General features: G+C 34.0%; 1 protein-coding gene across 1 annotated transcript; it reads left to right on the top strand.

Annotated features, from left to right (window-relative positions):
- The first annotated feature begins 6608 nt into the window (after positions 1-6608).
- Positions 6609-9287, top strand: LOC131857387 (DELLA protein RGA-like). Its single transcript, XM_059209898.1, has 3 exons — positions 6609-7058; positions 8469-8736; positions 8836-9287. Exons 1-3 carry the CDS (start codon positions 6609-6611, stop codon positions 9285-9287), a joined length of 1170 nt encoding a protein of 389 aa, XP_059065881.1.
- The last annotated feature ends 3135 nt before the right edge of the window (positions 9288-12422 follow it).

The raw sequence follows: 12422 nt of genomic DNA, 5'->3' as shown, positions 1-12422 counted from the left end.
TTTCCTAGTTTGGAAGGGTCTTTGGCTTCTGATATGTATTTCCTTTCTCTACAATATGGGGAGGTGTTCCTCTTCATGTTCCTTTCTTTATTTGGGGGAGTTACATAGTGTCCCCTGTTGTGGGTGTTGGATCTCTTCCTATCTTTTGTTGTGGTTCTCGGTGTAGCATTGTTGATGGTTGGAAGGTGTTAACTAGGACCCCTATGTGTCCCATGACAACTCCTAAGAGGTTTTTCCTGTGTACAAGGTTTTATGGGTCCTTGGAGAGTTTGGATGGGGAGAAAACCCCTTCATGCCCATGGGCTAAGTGTTCTTCAAGGGATCATAGTGGTGTTCACCCTGTTTTTTCTATGTAGGGCTTTTTTGCTCTATGGTGCAGGAAGATGTTACTCATTGTGTGCTTTGCTCAAAATTGGGGGATTGACATAGAGTTTGCCTTTGTGGGTGTGGGATCTCATCTTTCTTTTCGTAGTGGTTATGGTTTTCTATGGGCTAAGTGTTCTTCAAGAATTTGTTTCAATGCTCACCTTGGTTTTGATGTGTGGTGTTCTTTCATTTACTTAATTACTATGGTGGATCAGTGGATACCTAGGGTTTGGCCTTAGTCCTCATGGAATTTTATGGCTACTCCCTAGATGATGGTAGGAGTTCTTCTTTGTGTCCTACCTATTATGCTCTTTTCAGATTTAGTTTTGGAAGTCACTTAATGTGGAGAAGCTTAGTGTGTGGGGTTTCCTCTTGCTTCGTTGTTCTTCCTTTTGAATCTTGGTGGTCTCTTTGGGGGTTATCTACTTTTTTTTGCAGATTTTGTTTCCTCAATTTTGGCTAAGGGTTTAGATGTTCTTCCCCCTTTAGATATTTGACCAATGATTTTTATGGATCTATGGAGGAGGGTTGTGCTGAGGTCTATTTCCATGTTGAGCAGTTGTCTTAATCTTGTAAGGATGCTAAGTTCACTATTACAGCTACTCCTATTGAAGTGGGAGGTTGTAGTAAGTGCTTCCTCATAAGTGTGCATGGTGGTCTGCTGAAAGAATACCTTTCTTGTTGCTATGTTGACAATGTGACTATAGAGGTAGTCACGGTTGTTATGTTTTTAGGGGTCATTATGGTTAATGATACTTATGTTAATGGACCTATTGAGGTGGTCCATGATGTGTTGTATGCAAGGATTTTTACTAGTGAGTTTATGTAGACAAGGTTTATGGGCTCCTCATGTTCTTTGTGGTCTCCTTCCTAGTGTTACTAGTAAAAGTTTATAGGAAGCCTTTCAAAATCCATTACTTATTGATTGTTTCCTTTGGGGCTTCAGCTCTAGCACTAAGGTTTTTTTCAAGAAGATGGTTCAAGGTTCCTTCCTAAACTCCTATGTTCTAATTATGTAATTTTATTGGTCGAGACCCTTGTTCCTATCAATTTCGTGTTTTGATCAAAAGTGTTTTTTCAAAAAAGGGTCTGTCCTTTCTTGGTTTTGTGGTTTTGGTGGTCTGACTACTTATGAGCTCTTCCCTTTTGTGTCTTTGTTTGGTGGTTTTGTACCAATTCAAGCATCTCCCAGTTTTATCTAATTAGAACAATTTGTACTATTATATTTTTGTCCCACTTTGGTTAGCATCGCAACTAACTAGATAGATGCATGGAGTATAAAAACAAGTAATTAATATGTAGATAGAATATTCATTAAATCTTCAAAAAGATATGAATATAATAAAAGTATATAGATTATTTTGGAGTTCTTCATATAATGTGTTTTACATTGGTAGCCTAGAAAGTCAAGAAAATCTATGCAATTAGTACCATCTATAAAAATTTTAAATACTCACTAACTAGCATTTTCTTGAAAATAATCTAACCTAAAAATAATTAAAGTTAAGAATCAAATAAAATATAGCAAATCATGACTCTAGTTGCATAAAACAATATTTTACTTGCAAGATAATTCATGACAAGGTATTTGGCTATGCCAAAATATATTATATATAAAATATGTGGTAAGGAAGATTTATTATATGTCATAAAATGATCATACTATAAAAAATGTATCACTAGAATGAAACTCATGTAAATATATTTGTAATATATATGATTTCACCTAATTTGTGTCATAAAAGAGATGCAAGTAATCAACTGTAATAAAAAGTGATAACATCTCCTAATAAATAAAAAGCATGTGGAAATTGGCAATGGTAATTGGGAATGGTAATAGCATATAAGACATATAAAAAAGCATTCAATGTGATAAATCAAATAAACAATAAAAGGAAGGCTAAAGCCTCTAACAAATCCACTAATCCACATAATGCACTACAAGAAAAAAATGAAAAGTGTTTACAAATGTTTAGAGGATTCCATTACACTATACCAATTTTGTTTGAAAGGGGTCAATATCTTCAAAAAGTATAAAGTATCAAATTAACTCTACTAAGTCACAAATAGTTCAAATGGGCAATATTTAGGATTTTGTAAAGGATAAGGATGGTGCTACAAGGGTACAAATATAAAATATATACTCTTAGTTGAAGCAACTTACAAACCAAAAGGAACAACTCAAAGGACAAATTAGTAATCTTAGGGAACTTGTGAGTTTGAGGTTACCATCTATAACTATTATTTTGTCTGAATTGGAAAATGTTGATCAAGAGATTAAGGTGCCTACTATAGAGGAAGAAGATGAAAAATTATATGTTCAAGATAAATGTCCAATACACATCTTATCCTTTGCGAAGGTACACTAGGATACTAGTCTTGCCTAGTTAAAGGTAATATAAAGAACATTCTACCTCTGAATTAATTAGAAGGATTATTGTTGCAGCAAATGGGATAATTTTGTTATCATATAGATATGGAAATAATAAGAGTAAGTTAAGTAGTGCCATCTTGGTTTCTATCAAGGCACTATGTGCATATCACTAGTGTTAAAAAAAAATTGCTACATCATTTTTTGAGATAACCAAGTCTACCTATCAAGGGGGGAAAGTAGGGAATTGATACTATTAAGAGGAGCATTTTTTGTTGCAGATTGAAATTAAGACCCCTTATGGTTTGTCTTAATTTCAAAGGGGGAGAGAAGACATTTTGTGATTAGTGTTTCCATCAATGACAAAGGGGTATATTGTTACAAATTTGGAGTAGTATGTTGTCATTGATTTCAACCCATTATGCATCTAAACAAATACACTTGTATGACTAAGGGGGATACTAGTGTAAATTTATGGTATTGACATGTTATCATAGTGCAGTTCAACCTTGCAATAATGAGGAAGACAATGATTTAGCATTGTGGTGATGTGGAAGAAAAGGAGTAAATATTAACTACACACACTTGTACCTTATCTTTTAAAGTTCATATTATGCATCAATCTCTTTGATGAATCAATGTTTTGATGAGTTCTATATTATATATAGTCAATTTTGATGTTAGAGAAAGATGTCATAGTGAGTACACATATCTAAAGTGATTTACAATGATCTACTATCTGTTTTTTGTGATACACAATAGTAAGTTGCAAAATTGTTATCTAATGAATTAATAGTTTATCACCTGTGGCAGAGACAAAATAATTTGGTCTATATTCTTTCACATAGAAAGATATTATCTGTGTTTAAGAAGTTAAGTTTGTAGAGATAAAAATATGTCATATACAAAGTTTCAAGTCAAAATTCTTTCCACAGAGAAAGTTAGAAATGACTATGTAGTAGACAATGACTATGTAGTAAACTGTGCATGGCAAAGTACAGGGTCTCAAAGAACAAGCTAGGAATGCTCCACATTTTGCCATACTGAATGCCATGGTCAAGAAATTTTGAGAACTATGATCAAGGATGTTTAATGTATAAGTTATAATCAGGTTCCAGATGATTCGGTCAACTAGAAGTTTAGTTTTCATAATGTCAAAGGGAAATAATTGAACTAGTATTCATTGTTTTGATCTATACAAGTGGTTATGTTCTTGTGCCAATAAAAGGCTGTGTATTTCTATTGTATGAGACAATGTGGAGTCTCCACATGTCTCATAAATTCTCAAGGTTTGATGCACATGAAGTTTATCCATGTTTTCAATACCACATGTTGTCTAATAATGTTTCTTTGAGTGACTAATGGTTAATGAGAAGACACGACATAGTTTTTCTATTCGAACCATGTTTCTTTATGTTGACACTACTTTGAGAGGTTGCATTGAGATGTTTTTGGACTTGGTTTATTCTTGTTTTGAGCTACAATATGTTATCTCTATTGACATATGTTCTTTGTGGCCAACTGGCAATACACTACACATTTCATTTACAAATGACCTAATTCATGTCTTTTAAACTTGCAGAGGGTTATTTCATGTGTTTGATTGGTAAAGTCAATATATGCTTCATCCACATGTTATCATGGAGCTAACCTTGATGTTTTGATGACTGTGGAGGATGTATATATAGAATATTAAGCTTGATTTAGTGTGTGGTTGTTTAATGTGAAGATGGGAATGCTGAATGTAATTTGTTGAAAGAAGCCAATGATGAAGTGAATATAATATCGTTGACTGGCCAGTGGAATAGAGCCATCAAAATCAACCATTCCTTTTGTACTAAAATTATATTTTAGGGAGTGTGTGCTTCCCTAAGTTTTTTCTCTAAAACAAAATTGTAATTCAAGAAGTTGTTTCTTCATTGTTTGTAGCCCTAAAGCAATGTTGTTCTCCTATTTATATTATTGTGAGGATTGATTTGGATAGTAGATCCTAGTATCTTTCTCACCATGGTTTTCCCTTGTTGATATTTTCACGTAAATCTACTATTATGGATGTGTGTTTCTGTGTTTCTCTTCTTGCAATTAGATAATTGCTTATGAAATTAATAAAATTGTTTAAGTACTGATTCACCCCCCTTGTCAGTAATCTTGTGTGTTTAGCATGTCCATGGTTCCTAACTCTCTATCTTTGGACTATCAACTTTCCCTTCCTCTAGCGGTAGCCTGCTTGGTAGATTCTTTAGCTACCTTTGATGTCTCCTCCAATAGTGCTCCTTTTAATGTTTTGGAAAAAAGATATTTTTAATTGGACTATAGCTTACTGCAATAAAGGAAGTCATTTCCTTTCAACCCAAAAAACTTAGATTGTCCCATTGGTCCCACTCCCTAGTTCCCAAGTGTGATCTTCAATAGCTTATTTCAATTTTCTTTTGGTTTAGATTAGCTTGGGTGTGTTTTATTCTGGTTAATTTTCAAATAACTCTAAATTTTGTCTTAAAAGAAAATGAGTTGTTTTGTTGTTCTCTATTGGTTCTATACTGGGTTGGGGCCCTTCTCTACCTACTTTATTAAAAAAATATTAATGACATGAATTAGCAATATAAGAACGTATCATAATACATAATTTACTTCGAGAAACCATTGTGCAAAAAAAATCTACCAAGAAGAGAGGCCAATCCCATATAATATTCAATATCAACATTACAATACATTCACTTCCCTTACTCATTTTATGTTTGAATGTGATAGAACTCTATTCCTTTTAATGAATGATGCATTCCACAAATCTAGGTCCTCAATTTATTGAAGAGCTAGTGTGAGAAAACTAGTAGAGATTATTAGAACAAAAGGCAAAAAACCACCTCTCAAACCATACGACTCACCTAGTGGACTATCTATAAACATAGTTATAAATAATAATTATTCACATCACCTTTTGATGGGTGTTGAAGGCATAGCCAAGAAAAGTGTGTCAATCTTGAGTGCTTCATAACTTATCAGCGATTTTGATGGTTAACATGCACAACATGCAAACATGGGCATCAAAGTGTAAGAGACATGCAAGCCCACTTGTACCACATTCCCATTAGGGATTTATGTTATATCAATGTCAAATGTATGTTTGATAAATAAAGTATTTCATGGTTCTTACAATTTCTTTTATCTCAGTGCTTTTCAACAAATAATCCTAACACTAATAAATGATGATTGGACAATAAATGGGTCAAAATAATAAAGATATTTTAATGAAGCATTGTACTTTTCTGTTTGTATGAATTGAAAAGATAAGAATTCTTTGATGCTTGTCACATTCAAAAATTATTCACTCAAACATACCATTCGAATATTGAAACATGACTTATTGTTAAAATTATATATTAAATATATATATATATATCAAAATAAGTATATAAACTTTTTAATAATCTATCACTAAATTGTCTTCTTATATAATAAAATACTCATTAATTTTTATATTATTTACAACAATACTTAAATACAATTGGAACACCATCAAAGATATTTGATGGGCTGTACAGATTCTCTTATTTCATTAAGTGCACTTAAAAAATATAAAAAAAATCTAATAAATAATAAATTGACAGCAGTGAGTGAAAATCACTTTAATATATCTTAATAAAGAATTGTACCCTGCTATTTGTATGGATTGAAGCAATGACAATTCCTAGATGCCTGCCGCCTCTTCTGCATCTCGTTTACCCACGAACTTTTTTACCTCTCTTTTGGATTTATATCTAAATGATAGCAAGTTTTCACAGGGAAAAGTGATTAAATTCCTTGATTTCCGTGATATCCTACCCTGAATTACTTTCTGAACGAGGAGAAGACAGTTTCTGTCGCGAAGGCAACCATGGCTGAGAGCTCTGCATCGTCTGGTTATCAAAATATGCCATGTTCATTGCCACAGTATGATTTTCCAAAGCCGCCCTGTAAATTAGATGGCAATATACCCTCAAATATGTCGGCGCAAGAAATCATAAAATTGGCGGGTACGTGTTACATAAGAGGCTTTGATTATGGAAGGTTAGACTCTTACGTGAAAGAAGACCAGCAGAGTCTAGAATTGGTTCATCTGCTGTTCACCTCTGCGGAGATGACGAGGAAGAAGCAATATGATCAAGCAGCCAGGCTGTTGATGAGGTGTCTCACATTCTCTTCGCAGTGGGGAAGCCCTATACAGAGGCTCTGCTATTATTTCTCCAGGGCGCTCCAGGATAGAATGGAACGCCATCTAAAACCAGCTCTTAATCATACCAACAAAGTCGACGGTTGTTATAGTAAAACCCAATCAAATGGCCTGGTCGCCTTTTCTAATAAAATTTGTTAGCGCACAGTTAACTTTCTGTTCTGCCCATGATTTATGGAGAACATGCGTTCTTTCCTACCTAGATCTGTATTTTTGCTTTGCAGAAAATTTAATGATACTAACATGGTATCAGAGCTAGATTGTTAGGAAGAAGGATTAACAGATTTATGAAGATTAGCATTACCATGGAAGCTGATGTAGATCTCTATTTCTAAATGTTTGCATATTCTTCCCCTCATTTTTGCATGCTCCTTGTTTTTTTTCCCTATTTTGATTCTTTAAAACTTGTACGTGCTTTGCAAGCACCACATGACGAAGATCTGGAAAATTTGGGGCTTTGTAAAAAAAAAAATTGAACTTTTATAAAGGTTCTATGGGGTTTTTGCTTAATGCATTTAGTATAGGTTTCTTCCAATAAGTTTCCTGAATAAAATAGAAGATTAAAGTTGCTACACACTCTTCCTCCAATTGATAGTCAAAAGTATTCTTTTGTTCTAAATTCTTGTCTACATGAGATTCCAATGTTGCAACTCTGTTTGCTTCTAGAGATTCTTTCTAGTAGGGTTCCTGACTACATGAGATTCCTGAGTCACGTCTCTAAGTGCTTCCAGAGTTTCTTTTTAGCAGGACATTATTGAGCAATGGATATACAATGGCATCATCCCAATCGGAGGTCATCTTAGTAGTTCTTTAGCTTGGAGCACATTTCTGCAGATTCATATCTTCTTCAGATATCCGTTTTTGTATTCAAAGACCTTGTACCTATCTGTTCATCCATTTGAGCAATGCAGAATATGTACAACTGCATTTTCAAAGTATCCCAGAGGTACTCATGCAGTGGTTTCTATGATTTTGTACAATCATGTTGCAGTGTGGATGCAAACTTGCAATTTGCAACTTTCTTCTATAGTTAGAATAATGGTTAGGAGTTTTTCTCAATTAGGTTTTCTCCTTTCTTCTTTGTAATTGGGTTTCTGATCAGGTTTTGTTACCTGGACCCATATCCCTCCTTAGTTAGACTTAAGGGGTAGTGTTAGCGCACAGTTAACTTTATGTTCTGCCCATGATTTATGGAGAACAGGCGTTGCATATGCATTGTGAATGTAAGCTAATTAAAGAGTTTTAAACTCAATCTATACCTCATTATTTCAGTTTAACTGATCTACATCTTCAAAAAATTCATGCATCTCATGCATAATTTTTTCTCCTGTGATCTATATATCATTTGTAATCATACAGATTTGTAGTAATGAATTAATAGAGTTTATTTTTCTCTGTTCTTTATTTTGATTTCTCCTGCAAGTTTTTTTTTTCTCTTTCCTAGCTAGATCTGTATTTTTGCTTTGCATAAAATTTAACAAAATTCTCCTGTATGTGAGACTAATGCAACTCACGTTTGTGTAGGCAATGATAAAGAGTGTGGAAAATGCAAGCGGAATTCATGTGATAGATCTGGAGATTCGAACTGGTGTCCAATGGTCAGGGTTGATGCAGAGTCTTGCCCTAAGACATCCTTCCCATCTGGTTGACACTCTTAGGATCACATTAGTAGGAATGAAGGGAGAAGAACTGATAGATAGTGGAAGAAGACTTGACGAGTTCATTGAGGCTCTGGCGATTCCATTTTTCTATAGGATAGTGGAGATTTCAAGTATGGAAGATATTCATGAAGGTTTATTCAATGTCAAACATGGTGAGGTTGTTGTCATCTATACTCCTTAAGTTTTCAAAAGTCTGTTATATGACCAAAATGTTTTGGATAATTTGCTAGATGTTATTGTGAGATTAAGGCCCCGGATAATGGTGAACATTGAAGTTGAAGGTGAGCACAACTCAAGATGTTTTGAGAACCGCTTCATTGAGGTTCTTTTCTATTGCAACACTTGGTTTGACTGCTTGGATGTGATATTTCCTGATAGGCTTGATACTTGTAGAGTCATGTATGAAGAAGTATTTAGTGGGAAAACGATAAGAAATCTGATAGCTTGTGAGAGGAAGGATAGGTGGGTAAGATATGTTGGAACTGATGTGTGGAGATGTCTTTTTAATCACAAGGGATTGAAGGAGATCAGCTTCAGCTATCCAGCTTGGTACCAGGCCAGAATATTGCTGAAAGAATTTCCTCATGGAGAATATTATACTCTTGAGGCTAATGGATCTGCCGTAACAATCGGATGGAAAGGAACCCAATTGCTCGCAATATTTGCCTGGACATGTTCGTGATAATTTTAAAACTAAAAGGTTGTTCACTCTATTCTGAATGAAACCTTCTTCACCTTCAATTTTCTATTATACTTTATTTTGGCTCAATCATCATATTGTTGCTCTTTGGTACTTTTGTCCTCGATGACAAGAAAGTAAAAAAGAGGATGTTGTGTTGGTTAAGTTTGGTACTTTTGTCCTCGATGACAAGAAAGTAAAAAAAGAGGATGTTGTGTTGGTTAAGTTACATATTTTTAATAAGCATGTGGTTATATCCTTCTCATGGGCCAGTTTAGTGACACGGACATATTGACTTGGCTGACGTGTTATGTGTTTAAAACATCTTACTTTCAAGCCATGTTGGTGACACGGATAAGTGAACAGCTCTGTTTTTGCATTAATTTAATGACATCTTTGATTTAATATGTCTACGGATTAAAGGGCATATTCCTCAGGATACTCCTTGTGTCGAACAAGTTAAAAGTTTTTTTTGGAAGATGTTTTTGTGTTTCATTTGGTTTTTGAACTTGTTTGGAGTCCGTCAAACCCTAACGCCATGAGAGTCGCAGCGCTGCTGGAGCTACAGAGCTCGAATCAGTTTGTTCAGTTACAGAGAATGAAGCAAAAAAAAAATGGTTTTAACCGAGAGCTTAACAGTTGACTGGTTAGTTTGTTTGATTAGTTTGCGTTTAACAGGTATGTTTCTTGATCACATGATTTAAAAGATTCAGATTTTTTTTTGTTCGAATCAAGTCTTTTTCAGTTATGCAAAATGAAAATAAGGAAATGTTCATGCTTTATTTTTGTTTTTCATGACTGGGAAATCAAACATCTTCAGTTTCCGTTGCACAGTTAAAAATAGTTATTTGATTTTTCAGTTTACAAATCCTGTAAGTTATTTGTAACCCTATACGAGGGTTATTCGAAAAGAAAATGTGGTGTTTTGTTTGGGTATAAAACAGTTTGTTTTCAGAACAGTTGAAGTGAGGAAAAACAGAGAAATACAGCGAGAAGAGTGTGAATAAAGTGATAGCATTTGTAAAAAGAAGTGTTGTAGTTTACCAGAGATAGTCGAGGGGTTTCTTGAGAATCAATACTCTGTTTTTTGTTACAGAGTATATGAGGCTTTATTGATTTGAAACTATATTGTTCAGAGATTGGATAGTGTTGATTTTATCCTTGAAGAATATTGTTGCAAAAATTTTTTTCATATGTACAAACTGGTAAAATATTCTCACTCCAATCCCTGATGGTTTTGTGACTGCAAGATTTAAATGCATGCATAAAATCACCAGTGGCTGTAGCTCGAGTTGAAATATTTATTGATAAGAAGAGGGGTTGGTGCTCCTTGAGGCCTTGTGGTTTCTAAAACTTGTGAACTGAGTTGGTGCTCTTTTTGAATTAATATAAGGGATCTTCCGAGTGGTTTTTCTACCCCAAGAGGGTTTTCCACTCATGAAAACTATGGTGTTATGTGCATTGTCTTGTTTCATTCTGTTTTACTAGTTTATGCTCTGATACATCATATTTTAGCTCTCTTTATTTCATACTCTGTTTTGTTGGGTTTATGTAATGCAATATTTGAAGTACTCATTTAGATGTTTCAAGTTTGTGTAAAAGATTTAATACCATTTTTACAAAGTCTGAATCAAGTGTTTTAGTTGTTTCTATGATATATTTCATTTTTCATTAATGTATTTCATCAAGGTGTTAAGTCTCAGTCATCTGTGCATACTGTGAATTAAAATTGTCAGGTTCATAAAAGTATATCTTGTTAAAATTTGTCACACTCTGATTCACCCCCCCCCTCTCAAAGTGTTTCCACTTCCAACAAGTGGTATCAGAGCATAGGGTCCCTCATATAGGTCTGTCCTAGGGATTGTTCCTGGTTACTTGGAAGTTTTTTTTATGGCTCAAACTCAGGAAGGTGCTTCACTTTCAAGAGCTCCTCTTTTTGATGGAACTGATTATGTGTTCTGGAATATTAGGATGGAAACTTATCTCATTTCAGTTGATCTTAATGTGTGGAATATTGTGATCACAAAATATACAGTTCCTTCCATTATTCCTACTGATCCTGATGATAAAACCAAGTATGAGTTAAATGCCAGAGCTAAGCATGCTCTCTTATGTGGTCTCACTAAAGATGTTTTTGTTAAAGTCATGCATTGTTCTTCTGCTTATGATATTTTGAAAAAACTTGAAACCATTTATCAAGGGGATGCTAAGGTTAAGGAGTCTAAAATTCTTACACTCAAAAATCAGTTTGAATCTTTAAAGATGAAAGAAGATGAAACAGTAGCAAGCTATTTTCTTAGAGTTGGTGAAATAGTAAATTCGAGAAAGGGTCTTGGTGAAGAGGTTGAAGAAAAGGAAGTTGTCAATAAAGTGATTAGAACCTTGTTACCCAAGTTTGAAACTAAGGTTTCAACCTTAGAAGAAAAGAAAAGTTTTTCTACCATGACACTTGATAACCTTCAAAGCATTCTTACTGCCTATGAGATGAGGATAGGTAATAATCCTTCTTCTTCAAAAGAAACAGCTTTTAAAGTAGAAAAGAAAGAAGAACTTGATAGTGAATCTGAACTTTCAGATGCTATAGAAGCCCTTTTTGTTAGAAAACTAAAAAAGAAATATAAGGGCAAATTACCTTTTAAGTGCTTTAATTGTGGCAAAGCTGGACACTTTGCTGCTCAATGTCCTCTAAGTGATCAAAACAGTGAAGAGGAAAAACCAGAAAAATTCTACAAAAAGAAAATGTGGAATCCTAAAAGGAGATTTAATACCTTCAAGAAAAAGAAGAGTCTTTTTACAAAAGAAGACTCTGGAAATGAGTCAGATGATTCACCTTGTGAAGGTGATGAAACTCTATTTATGGCAGAATTAGAAGATGTAACTAGCAAAAAAAATGAATTTGAAGATTTAGATCAAGGAGAAATTGATCTTGAAGGAGAATTGCTTTGTGCTTTAAAAGAAATAAAGAGGTTAAAGAAACTTGTAGCTTCACATGAAAATTCAAATCGGATTTTACAAGTCGAGTTGAATGATGCAAATTTAGTGACTTCAAACTTGAAGTCCCTTCTTGAAGAAAGAGAAAAGAAAATTGAAACATTAGAACAACAGTCCACAAAACTTCAAAAAAAAATTGAACAGTAT

This window comes from Cryptomeria japonica, chromosome 1 (genome assembly GCF_030272615.1).
Source record: "Cryptomeria japonica chromosome 1, Sugi_1.0, whole genome shotgun sequence".
Classification (NCBI taxonomy): domain Eukaryota; kingdom Viridiplantae; phylum Streptophyta; class Pinopsida; order Cupressales; family Cupressaceae; genus Cryptomeria; species Cryptomeria japonica.
Note: the sequence above shows the minus strand (reverse complement) of the source record. Positions and strands in the feature narration are given on the sequence as shown.